At 37.4% G+C, this 19,676-nt stretch overlaps 3 protein-coding genes across 4 annotated transcripts; 2 read left to right on the plus strand and 1 right to left on the minus strand.

Annotated features, from left to right (window-relative positions):
- Positions 1–200: 200 nt before the first annotated feature.
- LOC129305720 (B3 domain-containing protein Os07g0563300) lies at positions 201–12,933 on the plus strand. The gene is made up of 14 exons (XM_054945743.1): positions 201–576; positions 3,290–3,371; positions 3,490–3,588; positions 5,052–5,355; positions 5,451–5,784; positions 5,898–5,994; positions 8,161–8,335; positions 8,707–8,786; positions 9,296–9,343; positions 9,431–9,691; positions 10,349–10,398; positions 10,654–10,767; positions 11,351–11,418; positions 11,645–12,933. The coding sequence occupies exons 1-14, from the start codon at positions 443–445 to the stop codon at positions 12,412–12,414; spliced, it is 2,616 nt and encodes an 871-aa protein (XP_054801718.1). The 5' UTR covers positions 201–442; the 3' UTR covers positions 12,415–12,933.
- A 2,317-nt stretch (positions 12,934–15,250) lies between these two features.
- LOC129306518 (syntaxin-124-like) lies at positions 15,251–17,190 on the plus strand. Its single transcript, XM_054947156.1, has 2 exons — positions 15,251–16,024; positions 16,221–17,190. The coding sequence occupies exons 1-2, from the start codon at positions 15,546–15,548 to the stop codon at positions 16,654–16,656; spliced, it is 915 nt and encodes a 304-aa protein (XP_054803131.1). The 5' UTR covers positions 15,251–15,545; the 3' UTR covers positions 16,657–17,190.
- A 665-nt stretch (positions 17,191–17,855) lies between these two features.
- Positions 17,856–19,676, minus strand: LOC129306519 (vacuolar protein sorting-associated protein 28 homolog 2). Of its 2 annotated transcripts, none has more exons than XM_054947157.1 (2): positions 19,536–19,676; positions 17,856–18,881 (listed from the first exon to the last, which is right to left on the minus strand). In XM_054947157.1, the coding sequence occupies exon 2, from the start codon at positions 18,766–18,768 to the stop codon at positions 18,139–18,141; it is 630 nt and encodes a 209-aa protein (XP_054803132.1). In that variant the 5' UTR covers positions 18,769–18,881; positions 19,536–19,676; the 3' UTR covers positions 17,856–18,138. The 2 variants fall into 2 exon arrangements, with proteins under 2 accessions (XP_054803132.1, XP_054803133.1); XM_054947158.1 differs by lacking the exon at positions 19,536–19,676 and adding an exon at positions 19,088–19,519.

Raw genomic sequence — 19,676 nt, forward strand, 5'->3', positions numbered from 1 at the left:
TTAGGATGGGAGTGAATAACTGTTTCCTGAGCACGCAATGATAGAGAGCCAACAAGGACGAGGGCCGAGCATGGAAGCCGTAGAAACAAAACAAGAAAAAGTTTTGAAAAGGGGAGAAACGACGAAGCCGAATAAATGCCCCTTCTTACACTTACCGTAGATATTCATACCACGCAAACGCTACTCCCCACACACACACACACACACACACACTGTTACTACAACCATTTCCACTTTCTCTCACCTCACTTCCCAAAAAAAAAAAGAGTATATTTTCTCTCTCTAAAACCCTCCTCCAAACTCTTCGCCCCCTCATCCCCTCACGCCCATGATTACAGATCAGGACGCACCAACCATTTAAGCTTTTTCTCGTCTTTCTTCACACATCAGGCTGAGGTCTTCTGGAGTTTCTTCGGCTTGATATTTACGTTCTTGAGTTCCAATGTCCACTGTTGGGTCTTCCTCCTCGTCAAAGGTCTGCTACAATTCGGAGTGCAAAGAATTGAAGTCAGACAGACCTAAGAAGGGTTGGAGACTCCGTACTGGAGAGTTCGCCGAGCTCTGTGATCGATGCGGGTGACTAATTTACTATTTTGTTGACTCATACAGTGTGTTTTTGCATTTTTCGATTTTTCTTTTTCAAATTTCATGTGGCTCACGGTGTACGAGGTTGGGGCTGCTTGAGGTTTCTGGGATTTGGTATCGCTTATGTTAAAGCTTACAGCTTCTTTATTTTGAAATTTTGCCGTGTAAATGGTTGTGTTAGCAAAAGTCTGCTTTTTTCTTGTCATATATTACGTATCACTTTTACCAAAGGAGAGAAAATTTTGATTTAGTGGTTTTGTTATTAATGCGTGGGTCTCTTCTATTTTAGTAGCAGTGAAGTCTAAAATTTAAATAGCGACTATGGAATTTTTGCCCAACTTAAACATTTTAAAAATGTTTCGGTTAGGTTCAAATTTTCTGGAACATGATTTCAAACCGGTACAAGGGGAGGAGCTGTTTTCAGTAATAACTTTGTTACTAGATGGTAGTTTCCCTCTTCGTTTGGCATAATATAGGGACGAAATTCTTTACTTCCTAGGGAGTATCTCTTTTTTTATTTTATTTTAATTTTTGGAATATATTTCACTCTGGAGCGGTGGGCACTAGTAACATACTATCCCCTTTGGTGACATTAACAACGGTGCTTTGCCTTCATTTTGTGCTCGGTTACTCCTGTATTGCATCTTGACATGTAAAACAACACAAGTTTAGTTGTGAAACTGCGTCTTTATTTATTTTGCGTTGCTATGTAGAGAACGGATATTAATAGAAAACAAGTCGAAAGTATCAAGCTACCGAAATTGTTATGAAAAAGGTCCCTCAAGTTCCACATGCATCTCTAATTTTGATACATTTACTTTTCCTTGTTGCTGATGCTAGTCAGTGGTAACTAAACACTTCTGTAAAATTTTCTATATTTCCATCAGGGGAGTGTGTTTCTGGGCCATCTCAAATTAAAACTAAGAAAAATAATGGCCAATTGGAAGGCAGTTTTAACAGTTCTAGCTTTTCAGGGATTTGCATGAACAGCACTAATCAAGTTTTGGATTATTGACAGTTTAGCATGCTGTGTATTTACTTTGTGACAGTTCAGGGATTAACAGTACGTGATGTTTAAGACACCAAATTACTTTTTACTCATGACAGTCCTCCCAGCCTACTAGATGATATCTCTCACTATCCTCAAAACCTGGTCATATAATTTCCAACTTGGATGTGATAACTTTCTCAACTAATTCAAGCCTCTTGGTTATCATCTGAACCATCAGATCCCAAAAACATTTGTGAGGGATTTCCCGGCAAAGGGACTCCTAGATAAATGAAGGGCCACTGTGAAGATAAACAATGTGCTACTTTGCTATGATGCGTGCAGCTCCTTATTGAAATATGATGCAAACCAGACCACATTTAGCAAGATTAACTTAAACTTAAAAGCACTAAGATTTGGTAGTTTTGGAGAGGGGTGAATGTTAGGAACAGCAAGTTGTATCCATTGAAATCCCAGAATAAGCCCTATTTGACTGGACTACATGTATGAGAAAAATGTTAAAACAGCAAACTAAATTGCCAGACTGTCTCCTCCTTTTCCACCTTTTTATAAAAACTCCCAAACATTGCTAACTTGCTATCAATCCATTTGGTCGCTTTCCCTTGTAACACCTTGATTCAAACATACTTTAAATGCTTGAATCTGGAACAGGTGATCGAAATGTCATTTCTATCTTCAGAAAGAAAGAAAATAGTGTCATTTTATGTAAGCAAACTCTCAGCCCTCTGAACCAAAATCCAAAAGTTTCATCAGCTATCCTCCCTCTACAAGGCTCATGTTAAAGAAAAAAGTTGCCTCACCTTGCTCTTTGCTGACCTTGATACTAAGATCTTGTGTTTCACCATTGAGGATAGCAGCAAACACCAGAGTAAAGGCAACCTTTGTTCCATTGCTTCCGTTTATCCTCAAATTGTCTGAGTACAATGACGTCATGCAATCCATGTAGCCAACCCTCTTTGGTGGGATAAGGTTTGTTGTTGTTGTAATAGCTTCATCTGAGAAACCTCAATCCACCCTTTCGTAGGTCTCTTCAAACTCCAACTTGAACACTAGACCTATTTGCTTGTTGCATCTAGTCTCCTCCAACAATTTCATTTGCCATCAAAGCAGCACTCAAAATTATCTGACAATATGCTGTTGATTCTTCATGTTGTTGAGCTAAAGAAATTCCTTTATAAGAATTATAATAGAATTATAATTATAATATCATGATTGTGTCATTTAGCAGACAGTTGAAGCTTTTGAAACTGTAGAGAAAAATTTGTTGTTGCAGCTGATGTATTTGTTCGTTCAACTAATAAAGTATGGCTCCATGCATGTGGGTGTGTTTTTGTGTGCGTTTTCTTCTGGTTGAGCATTGCATTTCAATTTTTTTTAGCTGGAACATATATTTGGCGATATGGACTCCAAATGGAAACCCATGTGTTGTTAGGTTTAAAAAAAATGTTTTGACTCGCTTGTATGTTTTTATAACTACTAATTGTTTGTATATGCGGGAAATAAATGACTGAATAAATTTTTGTCTGTTTGTTTATACATGTTTATGCATCTGAGCAGAGAAGTGAAATTGGCCTTTAATCGTGCCCAGTGATCTGATATATATATATATATATAGTTCTGATTTTGTTTTATATGCTATGCATATGTTATTGTCATTCCTTCTGTAAAATTTGTCTCTGTTTCTGCGACACTTAGTTCTGCTTTTGAGGAGGGAAGGTTCTGTGAAATTTATCACTTAAAAGCTTCTGGTTGGAGGACTTGTGAGACATGTGGGAAGGTGAGTTTAAATTGTAATTGGTTCAATTGCTATATATCTCTTAAATGCCAAATAACTTGACATGCATCCCCCATGTTGAGTCTGGAACTTTTATCTGATGACGAGCCTTGCTTTACAGGGGATTCATTGTGGGTGTATAGTTTCAAGTACAGCCTTTATGTTGTTGGATCCTGGAGGCATTGAATGCATTGCATGCGCCAGGAAGAATATTATTTTGGTTGGTTTTTCTTTCACGCTAAGCACATCAATGGTTGTTTTTTTTTTTTTTCATTGCTTCACTTTTTGGGCTTTGTATTATGGCATGATTTAATCTGCCTGAGACTTGTGTTATGAGCATCCCTGTTTCACACCTTTTTTTATTGCTCAAAGGTATCCTCCTTTGGAGGCAATCCTTATTGTCAAATAAACTCATAAATTGTCCATTGTATTGTTATTGGAGACGAAAAAAGTTTCTCCCAGTATGAAACCAAATATTGCCATGCCAGTTAATCTGGAAGGGACATTGACCGTTTATGAGACAAGCATGAGGAAGATTAAGGTTTTGTTTGTCAGTGTGATGTAGGTCAAGAAAGCAATTTTTTTGGGGGGGGGGAGGGGAGAAACAGAGGGGAAAAGAACTAAGGGAGAAATAGAGAGATAGAGGGAGAAGAGAGAAATTGGAGGAGAGAATGGTAGATAATAACTAGTCTCAACTTCAATTCATAAGTCTAACATTGAGAATATCCTACTGCCTTTTATAGGGCCCCACATACAGTAACTTAAACCCAAAGTGAAAGAAAACCTGAGCTTTAAGAAAAATAAATCACTTAAAAAGTAACTAAAAGCATGAAAATTACCGAAACATAGAAGTCTAACTAGATTTCCTGTCAGATTGCCGTGCAAATCATGTGACAAGTTAGTGTTTGCCATCTCTGTCTCACTATTTCTTGTCAAATGACCTCAAAAACTGTTAATCGTGTTGTTGTTGGAGAAGAAAATAAGTTTCTCCTTAATGAAACCAAATATTGCAAGCCAGCTAGTCTGAGAAGAATATTGAGCATTCATTTGACAAGTATGTGGGAAAGTAAGGTCTTGTTTGTGATCACCATTCATATATTCATAAGATCTTGGAGCTTGAAATTTTCTTTCTGTCTGGCAATAAATTAAGAAAGTGTTAATTTCATTGGAATCAATTATTATAAATGTAATGTTAGTATGCAGGGATAAAATTACTACATACTTTGTTGTTCCCTTGATCTCTTGATTTGATTATGTCTTTAAGTCTGTTTAGAAATAAAATTGTATTCGACATGTGTAAGTTGTCAAGACACTACTCATTGACGCTTGTCTTGAAGCACAATCCCCCCTTTCTTTCCATTTCTATTGCCCCTTTGTGCATCTTTTACAGATGCTTCATCTGTGATGGTGCTGTGATGTTTGTTTTTTCATATATTGATCTAGTTCAGGCTTTGCTCTGTTTTTCTCCCCTAAGCTTGATTTAAGAGAAAAAGATTGTCCCTTATATTGTTCGCTTGCAATTTCTAGTTTGTGTGTCTTAATCTTCAACCTCCATGAGCAAACGAGCTCCTGTTTGAGGGGGTTTTTTGTTTTTATTTTTGAATAATGTTGCTCAGACTTCTAATATTTTATTTGGATATGACTTCTGCACACTGACTTTATATTTCGTTGTCTGTATCTCAGTCATCTTGGTCACCATCTTTTCCTCTTCATAGTCGTTTTAGAGACCTGTCTTCAAAAACTTGGAGTCAGTTAGCTGGATCAGGTCCTGTGCCATGGAAGCAAGCACCCAGTCTGTTCAATACATCTTCTTCATCTGACCGGCACCCAGATGTGCCCTCTGTAGTTGAAATATCTAGTGTTGACAATATTTATGGAAATGAAAGGATACCTGCCTCATCTCTGGAAAAGAAAAGTGATGATCTTTCTGGTATACCAGCTAATTGGAATGTTAAGAGTGGTTCACGGGAAATGATGTTTATAAATGGTAAGAATTTTGCATATTCTTTGGTGAGGTTAAAGAGAATGAGGAATGGCGCTAAGATGGCTACTTAGCATGTTTTTTTCCTCGTTATATTTCAGGAATGCGGAATGATGAAAAGTCTAGTTCATGCTTGAGTATGTGCCAGCAACCTCCTCTAAAAGAGGATTCATCAATGCAACCATTTGGTTTGACTGTACCTTATGCACATCAAAATGAAAGAAATGGTCAAATTGGGGTAACTGGAAGTCATCCGCAACAAACTCCTCCACATGGAAAGCAATTTAGTGGCCCTGTACATGCTGCACTTGATTCATCATGTGAATCACAGGCACGGAATGGACGGCCCAGAGCAGATGCCCGAGGAAGGAACCAGTTACTGCCCCGGTACTGGCCCAGGTGTACTGATCAGGAGCTACATCAAATATCTCTTGAGTATCCTGTAAATTACAAATTATTGTGTTAGTTTATAATTCTATAATGCATTATCTTCTCCAATTATGTCTGATTACCATTGAGGAAGTTATGGAGCCTTGACTTTATTTCAGCTCTAATTCTGTTATAACTCCATTGTTCCAAAAAACGTTGAGCGCTAGTGATGCTGGGCGAATTGGGCGTCTAGTGCTACCAAAAAAATGTGCTGAGGTCAGTCAAGAGGTTTCTTTCTTTAAACAATCAGTAGGGTGAAAAAGGGTACTTTTGGATTAACAATTACTTTAGTTGGTGCTTCATGTTCAAGGTAAACTGAACTTTGTGAAAGGGAATTATGATTGCGCGCTATATGTGTATGGCACACTAGTAAACCATGATGCAACACTTCAAAGATACTAGGATTCTGTAAATTTTCCCATTGCCCATGGTTTGTCATGTCCCATGTTAGATGGTTTTTTTTTTTCTTTTTTTTTTTTTAAGGCTTGCTATACACAATGTTTTGCTTCTTGCTTGATATGTCCATTAGCATATGCGGCCAACTTAGGTACCATATACTATTGTAGTGTCATGCAGTAGAATGCTGTATTTTTCCTTTTCATGTTTTGCTAGGAAAGTCATGACAATAGTAATGATTGCAGAAACGGGATGGGTGAAGTTACATTCACAGGATCAGGATTCAGGAACAGTGTCTTAGTAAGAACTTTCTAGTCAGAATCAAGAATCTATTGGTGTGAGGTAGCGTGATCTTCTATGTAGAAACTGATCAAGTGAACTGCAAATTAGTCAAGCACATCCCCTTAGAGGAATACTGGGAAAATGCGTGGGTGTAATGCATTGTGGAGTTGCACCATGCTTACTGTGATGTGGTGTATTTTGTGAAAACAAATGTTTCCAAAATTCTGGGTCTTATAGTATAAACCAATTAGAGGCCCTCACATAATAGCTCTTTTGAAAGAAACAAAGTGTTTTAAGTTTAAGAGTTTGATCCTGGCTGCCCCCCATTCGGCATAACTAAATTGGATTACCATTACATGGTATATTGGGCCCATGCTTTGTCCTCCTTCATGTCTAAATTTGCTTTTGCATTAGGGTGCATGGATGTTAAATCAATCTGGGCCTTTCACATAATCATTTAAACTTTTTCTATTGTTCGAGATATTAATAAAATCAATCACGAGTCTTTATTTGATAGCTTAAGCTTTTCAGTTGAAATGGTTCTTGACATGTATTAGAGCCTTTATGATCAGATGGTCATGCATTCTGTCCTAGCCGCTCCCATTTTCTTAAAAAGTTCTCGCACAAAGTGTGATGGTTCTATGCTTTGTCTTCGCTTAAGTCCAAAGGGCTTTCTTGTGAGGATGTGACAGGGATATTAATAAAACCACTCATGAGCTTGTACTTTGAACTTCTGAGTTGAAACAGTTTTTGTGGAGATGAACGTTCTTGATGGCAACGAAGTTTTTTTATGTCATGCATTCTTACTTTCATTAAAATTTTAATGAAATTTCCCCTCCATCCTCCATCCTCCATCCTCCATCCTCCCCCCTCCCCACCCCCCTCCTCACCCCTTCAACCAAACATAGTATTAGAGGATTTCATTTACTCCATTTTATTCTCTTTATATGAACTGGGTTTTTATTTTTGGGTCAAAATAGGATTTTTATTTTATTTAGAAAAACACAGTACAACAACAACAACAAGCCTTTATCCCACTAGGTGGGGTCGGCTATATGGATTGCAAGACGCCATTGTGCTCTATTAGAAAAACACAGTACACATGAAAGGAAAAAAAAATATATATATATATATATTTTACATGGCACGATAAAGTTAAGCTTTATTTTCTGACTACTGTATATATGGTTATTCAGCTGTTACCATCAGATACAATGCAATTTATATATCCATGTGCACATTGCATTGCACTCTATGAAGTAAAAGAATGGGTCGATATGAATGGTGGTTGAGTTGATGGCTTTATTTCTCTTCAGCAAGATTGATGGTTTGAATCTTGTGGAGGAAAAAATAATCTTGGGAAGGCTACTTCCAATTGGACATAGCAATGCTTGAATTTGATCCAGTAGTACTGAATACTAGATAAATGTATCAAAGCCAAAAAAAAAAAAAAAGAACAAGTTAATGTCTGAATGACATATTGTGTATTTTTCATATCTAGAGTTATGGAGATAGCTTGATTTACCATATACTTGTAATCTTGCAAAAAAAATATTTCAGTGTCCTTGCTATTATTCAAGTCCAGTTTCAATATTAAGAGTCGTAATCATTTTTGGATTGACCTGTGTTAGTGCTAATACTTCATGGGTTTCAGTATAATTTAATTGAAGATTATGTAATGCTATGTAATTTTTCATGTGATAGGCCTACTTTCCACCAATTTCTCAGCCTGAAGGGTTGCCACTTAAAATCCTTGATGCAAAAGGCAAGGAATGGATATTTCAGTTTCGCTTTTGGCCCAACAATAACAGTAGAATGTATGTTTTAGAAGGTGTAACTCCATGCATACAGTCCATGCAATTGCAAGCTGGTGACACAGGTAACATGTCATACTGAAGGCAACGCATATTGGAATATATGATTCAATACTCCTGGTTGTTGCTTACAGCATTTTCATGTGTTGGGGTGGCTTAAAATTTCCTAGCTATCTCTTGTCTAATTTAGAGTTCTTCTACTGAAATTAATGCTGCTTCATTTAATTCATAGGCTATTTTTACTGTACAGTTTGTGTTTTGTGTTAAAAGCCTAGTAGTGCTACGTTATTTATGCTTGTCTACATGTAATCAGTTCTTCTAGATTTAAAAATCTAAGATAAGCCTGCAATAATTCCCGTTGTCTTGTGATCTAGTTATTGTGATTTAAAGTTATCTTGTTTTGTCTTTTGTGGCTGATTTGAGTTTGTTTCTGCAGTAACATTTAGTCGGTTGGAGCCAGAGGGGAGGTTGGTTATGGGATTTCGAAAGGCTTCAAGTGCTACCCAATCTGATCAGGTATGATCTTGGTCAATGTCAGAGTATATTGATATTCTTTGGTGTTTAATTATATTTTTTACAGTGCCAGTTATATGTTTAATTGATGGCCATCTTGCTAATTTAACTTCAGCTGGATACTTGTACTGAAAAACTATACACATGAAACTGGTTTTTAGATTGTAAATTATTATTTTCACCATTTAAATTGCATAGAAGTTACATGTGAGAATTCCTGAAAATAGGACTTAAGACACACCATGAATCACATGGTTGACAGAGACTGAAGGTTTTAAAATGCAGCCGGTAACTTTATGACTTAAAATGTGCTGGATTTGAATTTCAGCATTGTAACTATGGCTGAAAATCTGATTGTAGATATTTTCTAATAGATAACTAATATAGCAGTGCACTTTTTTTTTTTTGGTTATTTTGTTTCACATAATTTATCCGTGAATACAGAGTATGCGGGATACATGGACTTTCAACTGAAAATTTACTTATGTTGGCTTTTTATTTCATATTGGCAGGACAACGAAACAAACAAGACTGGAAATGGATATTCTACACATGGTGAAGTCAGTATTACAAAATTAATTTTACTTAACTGATAATGTACATAATTTAAGAAGTTCAACATGGTTGTATTTTCATGTGCTATGTAGGTTGAATTGGATCCTAGTTCATGGTCTAAAGTTGACAAATCAGGATATATAGCAAAAGAAGCGCTGGGGAGCAAATCTTCCATTTCTAGGAAGAGAAAGAGTAGTGCTTTGGGTTCAAAGAGTAAGCGACTAAGAATTGAGAATGAGGATCTAATAGAGTTGAATATTACATGGGAAGAAGCTCAAGGCCTGCTCCGTCCCCCTCCTAACCATGTTCCCAGCATTGTGGTGATTGAAGGTTTTGAATTTGAGGAGTATGAGGTACGTTGGTCTTGTTTTATTTTAAATGATTTCTAATGGCCAACATCATTTTATTTTCTAGTGACAAAACACTGGATGGCTAATTTCAATAGCATCAATGCATCATCATGTGGTCTTGTGGTACTGAACAGAACTGCTGAAGTTGTTAGACCTTGTGACTCTATGGAAACTTTCATTTCCAATTTTTAGTGAGAACGATCTATAATAACAATCTTAAACCAAGTTTTCAGACCTGTTTTTAGAGTGCATATGGCGAACACAAATCACCAACCTTTTAAGTGTCCACAACCAATGATCGGCACATACTTTCCATTTGCACAGTAATGCATTTCCTGTGGTCATGAAATTAATCCAAATGGCAATTCAGATGTGATGGCTATGATGCAGGTGATATAATTGGTTGACAATGAAGTTTTAGCTGGGTGAAGAGTAAATCTAACATGCAGTTTTAAGAATGATGAGTTGATTTATTGGAACTAACTGAATTTAAAATTTAGGAGGATCAGGCCACTTGAGAAGGGAAAGAAAATGGAGAAGAGAGTTAATCTGCACATTTAATTATTCTGTCTAAATCTATTATTGTTGCCTTGGTGTCTTCTAAAGATTTGGGGATCTTCATGTGTTGTAGAGGCCCTTATGCTGGCATTGTTGTTACAGGATGCTCCAGTGCTAGGGAAACCAACAATTTTCACCACGGACAGTGTTGGGTAGATTACTTCTCGTTGACTTTCTCTTTTTTGGCCTGAATCACTTCTTGATTAGTTACATATGAGTCCATTTTTGGCTTTATGGCTTGTTTTGCCCAAATTTATCAATCTGTTAGCATGACTTGCACAGTTTTTTCAAAGTGGAAAATTTCCTGTTCTATAAATGGCATTGCTGATTGAAAGAAAAGGAAAAATTGTTCTTCTTGTTAATTTACTGTGTAAATTCATCTCTGTAATGAATATTATGTGTGCCAGTGAAAAGATCCAGTGGGCTCAATGTGAAGATTGTCAAAAATGGCGCAAATTGCCAGCCAATGCTCTTCTAACATCAAGATGGACATGTTCAGATAATCCATGGGACCCAGAAAGGTGCAAGATATATCTATTGTTTTGGTTTTCATTGGCAATTTTGGTTTCTCATGCTGTCCTTAGTTTTTGCATGCCAAATTTGCATGGAAAATTGGTCAGCATTCTCAGAATAATGCATTTCAGTCAGGACATTCATGCTGATCATAACTGTGTTAAGGGTGATGTCTTCTGCACTAGAAGTGTGTTAAGTGTGATATATGATGCCCTAGAGGTTGTTTCATTAAACCTCAAATGGATATGAAGATATCTATATCCCTAGACTCTGGATAATACCATGGATTCTGACTATTAGGGGGGGGTGACCTTTATATATTTGATTGTTTATTTTTTTGTTATCTGGTTTGAGTGAAAATGGAAGGAGTCCAACAGAGGAAGATGGTGTTTTGTGGGGAGTTGGGGCTGGTTATTTGTCTGTTTCTACTTGATTTGTTTATTTTTCAGTTCTACTAAGCACACTATTCATCTACTCAGGCAGCCTCATAACATAAAGTTCATACTTTGCTCAGTTATGAATCTATATGTTAATATCTAACCAATATCTCTGGCCATTTTTTGTCATTTGATGTATCCTCCATGCCTCCAGATCATGTTCGGCTGCACAGGAGTTGACAGCAGAGCAGCTTGAAGATCTGCTTCCCCCTTGCAATTCAGGTTTGATTTGCATGATTTCTTGTGTCTTCTTTATCTTAATTTTGTAAACTCTTTTTGGATGTAGAATCCATGTCTTGCATCATAGACGCCCTATATGGAAATTACGGAGCTTGTATTTGACAAATACTCTCTAATAGCATAATATGAAATACGAGAATATCTTGAAGATTGATATAATTTGAGAGATGTTATTCCTATCCAAGGTTTTATTTTTCATTTTTGACAGTTGTATCCAAGAAAATGAAGGCCGCCAAGCAGGATCCTGATAATGTTGAAGCTTTGGAAGGACTTGACACTCTTGCTAACCTAGCCATCTTGGGAGAGGGGGAGGCTCTCCCAGCATCTGCCCAAGCCACAACAAAACACCCTCGGCATAGACCGGGCTGCTCTTGCATTGTTTGCATTCAGCCTCCTAGTGGCAAGGGGCCGAAGCATAAGCAGACTTGCACATGTAATGTTTGCTTAACAGTGAAGCGCCGTTTCCGAACCCTGATGTTGCGGCGCGAGAAGAAACAATCAGAGAGAGAAGCAGAGACAACACGCAAAAAGCAACAGGCACAGCCACCCCAGCCACCACAACCAATGTCAGAGATCTTGCTGGATGATGATTCCCTCCCTTGCAGTAACACAGGAGATAGTAGTAGTCCTAACCAGAACAGGGAGGGCAATGAAGGTTCTGATGATGACCCTAACAAGACAAAGTCATCTGCCTCGCCATTCAAAGGCCAGATTGACCTCAATATTCAGCCTGAGCGAGAGGAGGAGTTGTCTCCCAGTTCGGATTCCGGAAGCATGATTAAGTTGCCCCATGATGCTGGTAGGTTTGTGAGGCATCCGAGTATGGTGAACTCTTTTGCCGGAGATACTTCAGGTGGACAGTCACAGCAAGTTGGAGATGAAGCTAGGGAAGAGAAAATTTGCAATGGTGTAGCCCTTGGCAGTAGTAATCATAATGCTGACAAGGAACATGCCCAAACCTTGTCTATGAATGTGTGAGCAGCTTCCAGTGAGATGATCCTGCAAAGCTATATTGGAAGTGTGGAGATTTTTTGATGTACATTTATCCACTTCGGCTTCTTGCTTTTTTCAGGTCTGTACAGAAAGAGGGGTAGGAAAAAAACCAGCAAAAAAACCAGCAGGTGGAGAAACCTACAATTTGTTCTAGTAATGTAAGTGGACATCGTTATAGCGGCTTGTGTAGGGGAAAAAAAAAAAACTGAAAATGCAGGTGAATGACGTAGCAGGTTGAAGCTATTTTCATTTAAGAGTTCACCTTGCCACCATCATTCAACAACGAAAATGTAACTAAGCTTAATTTGTTCTCCCATTCTTATCTTTAGCTCAAGGAAAGTTTCTGTTTAGTTAATGTCTGCTGGAAGCAATAGGATGTATGCTCAGAAAGTTCTATTGTTATTTTGTGGAGTTGAGATTAAAGGTTAATTCACTATGCCGGATGAAAAAACGGCAATAGATATTTCAGTCTAAGTCCTAAACATCACTTGCTGTGATCAGAAACACTCGTCTCTCCTATTGTGATAATCTTATTTTTCGAGTCAATACACCAATACTTGTGGGATTAGCTAATAAATAATAATTACTGATACGCACGGTAGAGGGAATTGACAATTAATTACTGTGTAAAATTTTATTTTGGTCTGCAAATAGATTTATAAAATAATACACCTAGGTCAGCAGAACTTGCTCTTATCAATCTGGTCTGTGTAATTGTATTGTAGTTACTGATCGGACAAGGTGACTTGTCAGGCAATATATATATATATATATACACTCAGGGTTTTTACTATAGAATGTCTTCTAGATTTAATTTTTTTTTTTTAGTTTTTAATACAAGGCACTTGATGGGAGAGTTGATTTCATTTTTCAATATTAACACTAAATGTAATGCAAATTTGAAGAATTTTTATTTAAATAAAAGTAAAATTAAAAACTTATTTTATTTTCATATGAATTTAAAAGCTTAATCACATTTTTTTAGTTATCATGAGATGGTCAAAGGTACATTGTAATAGGGAACAAAATGAGCATTTATATTGTTTGGAGATGAGCAAAGCTGTGCACTTAGCTGAAGTGTTTTTTTCACTCTTGTCCACTGTAGAAGAGATGCATTAAATATCGTGGGATGTGGGTGACTAAAGCACGCAAGTAGAAAAGTCAGAGAGAGAGAGAGAGTTGGACATTAAAGGCAGTGGCAGTAGTAAATGGAAGAAGGGGGGTTGGTTGGTCTGAAGTGAAGTGGAAAGTTGAAACGAGGAATTGAAAGTTAAAATTGTGGAAGGCATCCAGGGAGCAGACACCTTTTGTTGCTTCTTGCTATTGCTTTTTCAGAATTTCCTGTAAAATTTTATAGATAAACCCTTTTAAAACTATGCTCCATTCGAATCATAATATAAGTTATTATTAATTAATTTATATTTTTTAAAAATTAGTTAAAATTTTAATTTTTTAAAATTTTCACCTCTTTTCAATTGCACCATTAAAATTAAAAATAATAAATATAACATTTGATTTATTTAAAATATTTTCATTAATTATTCAATATAGTAAAAGTGTTATTAAATATATATATATATATATATATATCACTTATCCAATTCCTTAGATTAAGTAAAATATCTAGAAACAACTTATATTGTATTTCCGAGGGAGCATAGCTATTTCACCAATATAATTCCACATATTTTCCTTTTTATGCAAAGCAAATAAATGCGGACAGATAGATTCTCCTATGCATTTTTAGAATAGGGAGCTTCATATCTATGTCAGAGGATTTATTATTTCAGTTCATTTACTTTTTCTTCAAAGGATCTAATTGAACGCACCGCACTTGTTAGTTTACGTGATCTAGTCGATCATGACAGACAACTCACTACTAAAAGAAGGAATTCATATTTCGAATTGTGAAACAAGAAAGGAAAAAATATATCTATTTAAAAGTACACAAATAAGATTTTACTTGAATTTGAATAATTTTGGAGGGATAAAATAAGAAAAATGATACATGGTGGTTTAGAAAAAGGTTTGAAGAAAATATTCTGCCGGGAGTCACTACAACTTCGATTATTTTTATTTTTATACATGTTTTCATACATATGTTTATTTTTATATAATGAGAAAAAATAATCATTTCCATGTATATGTTTTCCAACAATATAAACGGCAACATTTTTTTTTTAATGAAAAATCATATCACTGCAACTTCAATTATTTTTATTCTTCCAAACGACCGTTTCACGCATAACATTAACATTGTCAAGAACTCATGTCCATATTTCGACAAATGTAAGCAAAATCAAACCAATTCTACAACACAACCAAACAATCATGCAACAATTTTTTTTTTTAAGAAAAAATATATTGCAATTTCTTTGACCATAGTTATCTAAATTTTCCTTTACAGTAAATCCACAAGTCAACAAGTCTAAATATTTTTCATGGATAAGAAACCACTTACTAAAAGCTGAAGATATTTTTATTTTGGTTGACTTAAAAGGGGCAAAAAAACCCATAAACTGCAATAAAGACAGTCTAAGAAATTTCCGTTCAGCCAAGTACTCCTTAAATATGAACGGAAGAAAAATGTTTCAGAGGATAGAAAAAACACGACCAAGTCATAGAACATCTTAAAGTGGATTTTAAAACACTAATCTCATCACCAACGATAATGGTGGAGTATCTTATATTAAATATTTTCACCCAAAATAAAAAATAATAAAAGCAACGACACTTGTAAAATTGAGAGTAAAGTGAGGCTCATTAAGCTCGTAATATTGGTTATTGGTTCTAATTAACCACAAACCTCTAAAGGTCTATCCTCTCCAAGAGCAAAACAGAGAGGAAATTTCACCTCAACGCCTTTTGTTGGTGACAATTGGTTTTGCTTTTGTCACCAAAACCTTCCTCCTTCTCATCATCATCCAGATTTGATAATAACAAATCCAGAAAGGAGGATGAACCTTTTTTGAACCCTTTTTTTAAGTCAATTTTTTTTTTTTAAAGTAACACAAGTTCATGATATTTCTGTTACTGGACCACACTATCATCATAACCCAGAACAGAGAAGTAGGAAAGAAAACCCATATTGAAATCATTCCCAAAAATTTGTAAAAATGAACGATCTAATCTCAGGGTCCTTCAAGAAGTACACAGACTTGAAACAGCAGGTGTACCTGGACGATGTGGAGGCAGGGAAGGAGAGTATAAACCTGGACAAGTTCTTCGAGGATGTGGAGAATGTGAAGGAGGACATGAGATTTGTGGAGAAGCTGTACAGGAAATTGCAGGATGCTAATGAGGAGAGCAAGGTTGTGCACAATTCTAAGACCATGAAGGAGCTTCGATCCAGAATGGACAAGGACGTTGAGCAGGTCCTCAAACGGGTCAAGATCATCAAGGGCAAGCTGGAGGCTCTAGAGAGGTCTAATGCTGCCCAGAGGAACGTTCCAGGCTGTGGCCCAGGCTCATCGGCTGATCGGACCCGAACCTCCGTTGTCAGTGGGTTGGGGAAGAAGCTCAAGGACTTGATGGATGACTTTCAGGGGCTCAGAGCCAGGATGCAAGCTGAATACAAGGAAACAATTGAACGCAGGTATGATAAAACACATCATGTATATAATCATCAAGATAACATCAATGTCAACATAAAAAGTAAAGCCACACTGTGACGTTATGATTCATTCCTCAGACTCCATGCAATACACGATAAAACATGTCCAGTGGATGTGTAAAGTCAGATGGGAGGATGGGAAAAGGGAAGAAATAAGAACTTTTGACTGAAAATGCAGGTATTTCACAATCACAGGAGAGAAAGCAGATGAAGATACCATAGAAAACTTGATAGCAAGTGGGGAGAGTGAGAGCTTCTTGCAAAGGGCCATTCAAGAACAGGGGAGGGGTCAGATAATGGACACCATATCAGAGATTCAAGAGAGGCATGATGCTGTGAAGGAGATAGAGAAGAACTTGATTGAGCTGCACCAAGTGTTCTTGGACATGGCGGCTCTGGTGGAGGCTCAGGGCCAGCAGCTCAACAACATAGAGAGCCATGTGGCGCATGCCAGTTCGTTCGTTAGGCGAGGCACCGAGCAGCTTCAGGAGGCCAGAGAGCACCAGAAGGAGTCGAGGAAGTGGACCTGCATTGCCATACTTCTTGGACTTGTCCTCATCATTGTGCTCTTGTTTCCCATCTTGATTCAAATTGTACCTCATTTATTGAGGTAGGATGGAGATGGTGTGGGTAGATGGATCATTTGAAGAATTTTGAGAGTATTTTTCATCCCCAAAATGCTTCTCAGATTTTGTATCCTGAAACACAGGGAGATTCCTAGACAGACTCGGAGATGTTGGTTTGATCCGCCGGTCGTCTTTTGGGAGTGTCTTGAGAATGTTTTTACTGTGAAATTAGCATTATTTTTGTGCCTAGGGGCTAGGACAAGTGGGCATGCCTGGAGCAGTGAAAAGTGGAGTTCGGTGATTTCATGTTAAAGAGAAATCATTCAATTCAGATGGCCTTCCTCAGCCCAGAAAACCATAGAAGAGAGCTAGTCTGCAATTTAGATTCCCATTCAATTGCAATAGCAAGGGAACCGCAAGGAACAAGAAATTGGCAATCTTGTAACAATAGCTTCACATGTTCTTGAGATATAACCACATTTGAACCAGCTTTCTTTCTTTTCATTTCCTCTGTTTTCATCTGCTGTTCTTACCCTTTTCACCTATACAGTGATTATGTTATAAATATTTGATATTCAACAATATCATCAGGCTTTTGCTCTTTTTCACACGTTAGTGCAGTGATGTCAGGTTTTCAACATTAGACTGTAGTCTAACATCACCATCTCAACACTAAATCTGCTAAAGCCACGTACAATAAACATCAGTTCGACTGTAATTCCTCTTCCCACAACATATCCTTTCACTCATGCTTCGATCATAGCTGCTAGCTAGAATACTAAGCCATTGAGAACATTAAAGAGACCGCAAACTCAGATATCAACCATTGATCATCATCTAGAAGTTGGGTGTTCATTGCAGGTTATTGCTAATAAATAATCACGGCCTTCATTAGTAACTTAGTTCAGCGAGGTAGGGAAAGAGGAAGGGTACATTATCCAGGATTCTCTGCACGTCAATTAAGATAATGTCATAATAAAAATAAATGTAATTCGAGGAACAACCAAAAGATTTTCTAACACCCGAATCGATTACTTTCTTTTAGGCAAGTTTAGTGCATCTTGACAAAACGATCAGACTAATCATTACAATGATCAAAAAGTTCTGATGATTTGCACGGGTCTTGTGCGCATAGAGATATCCATGATCTCAATCATTTGGGCATGTGAGGGTGTTAAAGTTAAAACCCTTCTAGAATATATATATATATATATATATATATCAAATAAATGAATGAAACAAACAGCTGTTCTCCAACCCTTCGCAAAAGTACTTGGAAACTCAAACCAAACGGTACAAGGACGAAGGAGAAGTTTAGAGCTCGTTCATACTATGAGAGCAAGCATTAATGATCAGCATAGTGCCACATAATGGCAATATTCAGCCTTTAGAATGTATAAGCTATCACCAAATAGCCGATTGCTCTCCAATAAACAAAAACAAGAATAGTAATAAACCCAAAAAAAAAAATTATAAGCCCACCAGAACAAAAGGAAATTTCAACATTATTTACAAGCATCCCCCACTCAATCATGTACCAGCATTGGGTAGAGCTGCCATAAAGGAATTGTAAGAAGACTCAAGATCAAAGTGAAGCTGCCGAGCTTGCTGCTCTGTCAACTCATCTGCTGCTCCCATCTTAGCTAACCTTGCAATCCATTCTTTCATCTTGGTCTTCCCTTCAAAGTCCGATGGCAAAATGCTCAACTTATTCAGTGAACCGTAAAGGTCTGAGAGTAAAGGATGGACCTGATCCACAGCCACCATGTTAAGCTTCAAGGAATCCATGGCTGTTATAAAATTTTGCACACACTCTGCAACAATGGCAGCAGAGGTAGACGCAGAGGAAGCAGCAGCCGCCCGGTACTCAACGGTTGCAGGGACTCCGGATACCACAAGGCGGTTGATAGCCGCCGGGCAATCCATCTTGTATGTGTCGGCAAATCTCTCAATGTTTGGCACGGTATCCTTGAGGGTAGATGCCAAAGTTTTGAAATGGGCTATTAGCTTCTGGCATTCTACTTCATATTCCTGAGATGAGATTACATCTCGAACATAGGCCTTCTCAAGCTTCTCAGTCGCCTTGATAATGGCATAGAGCTCCGCAAAGTTCTCGTACATTTCTCTCTCGCGCTTGTCGCTCCAAAGCTTGACCTCCATTCTCTTTTACAGTGCAAAGAGGAAGAGATCGGTATAGGTGATACAGGGCTTTTGTGATAGTGGAGAATTGGAGAAGAGGACGGGACACGCGCAAAGAGGAGGGTCCTTCTTTACTGCAGAAAAATCACAAATTGAGACAAAATATAGTGAGAAATCTGCTTCCAAGATTACAAGCACAGATGGCATCTAAGATCAATACATCTCAAAAATGAAAAAGAATGTCGTAGCAATAGATTTAAACAGAGCTGCCGCTCCAAAATCACAACCGTAAATAAATAAAACAAGAACACAACGCCAGAAAAACTCAGAATATTATGACCTTCATCCACAGTTTCAGGATCAACTCGAAATGGTGAAAATAATAAACCAGACACAACCTTCAGCTTCCATGGGCACCTATAGTTATTGAAATAGAAAGCAAAGAAGAAAAAGTCAAAAGCATGCTATAAATTTCTGGGTCTGTTCCATTTTCCCCGAAAATTCTCCACAACCTAAACGAACAAGGGGGTCAATGAATAACATTCAGGAACCAACATGAGACATCCAGATTCAATCACCAAAATCAGAAGAAACCCATTGAAATCCAAAAAGTTTTGAATTCCAAATCTCTATTACTAATCGAAACAAACATTTGCAGAGATTGGGGTAACCGCACTCAAGCATCGGAATCGTAAATAAAGATATTTACAAAGAGGAATAGAAATAGAGTCGGAACAGAGAGAGAGAGAGAGAGAGAGAGAGAGAGAGAGAGAGAACGAGGGGCTTACAGGAACCGAAACGCGTTAAAGAGAACAGTGAGCTCCGTGGTTGTAAAGAAGAGAATTGCAAACGTGACAACCCGCGGTACAGTCTCAGAGAGAGAGAGAGATGGGTTGCGTGTGGGCTCGCACATATTATTATTGCTGCTT

The sequence above is a fragment of the Prosopis cineraria genome, unplaced genomic scaffold (assembly GCF_029017545.1).
Source record: "Prosopis cineraria cultivar Desert tree isolate PC_DT_omini unplaced genomic scaffold, ASM2901754v1 PC3, whole genome shotgun sequence".
In the NCBI taxonomy this organism is placed as follows: domain Eukaryota; kingdom Viridiplantae; phylum Streptophyta; class Magnoliopsida; order Fabales; family Fabaceae; genus Prosopis; species Prosopis cineraria.

Excerpts from the sequence above, each read along its gene's own strand:
- LOC129305720 (XM_054945743.1), top strand. The coding sequence starts at position 443 with ATGTCCACTGTTGGGTCTTCCTCCTCGTCAAAGGTCTGCTACAATTCG. Across the intron at positions 3,372-3,489 it reads CTTGTGAGACATGTGGGAAG|GGGATTCATTGTGGGTGTAT; the intron begins GTGAGTTTAAAT and ends CTTGCTTTACAG. Across the intron at positions 5,785-5,897 it reads CTACATCAAATATCTCTTGA|CTCTAATTCTGTTATAACTC; the intron begins GTATCCTGTAAA and ends ACTTTATTTCAG.
- LOC129306518 (XM_054947156.1), top strand. The coding sequence starts at position 15,546 with ATGAACGATCTAATCTCAGGGTCCTTCAAGAAGTACACAGACTTGAAA. Across the intron at positions 16,025-16,220 it reads AAGGAAACAATTGAACGCAG|GTATTTCACAATCACAGGAG; the intron begins GTATGATAAAAC and ends CTGAAAATGCAG.
- LOC129306519 (XM_054947157.1), bottom strand. The coding sequence starts at position 18,768 with ATGGAGGTCAAGCTTTGGAGCGACAAGCGCGAGAGAGAAATGTACGAG.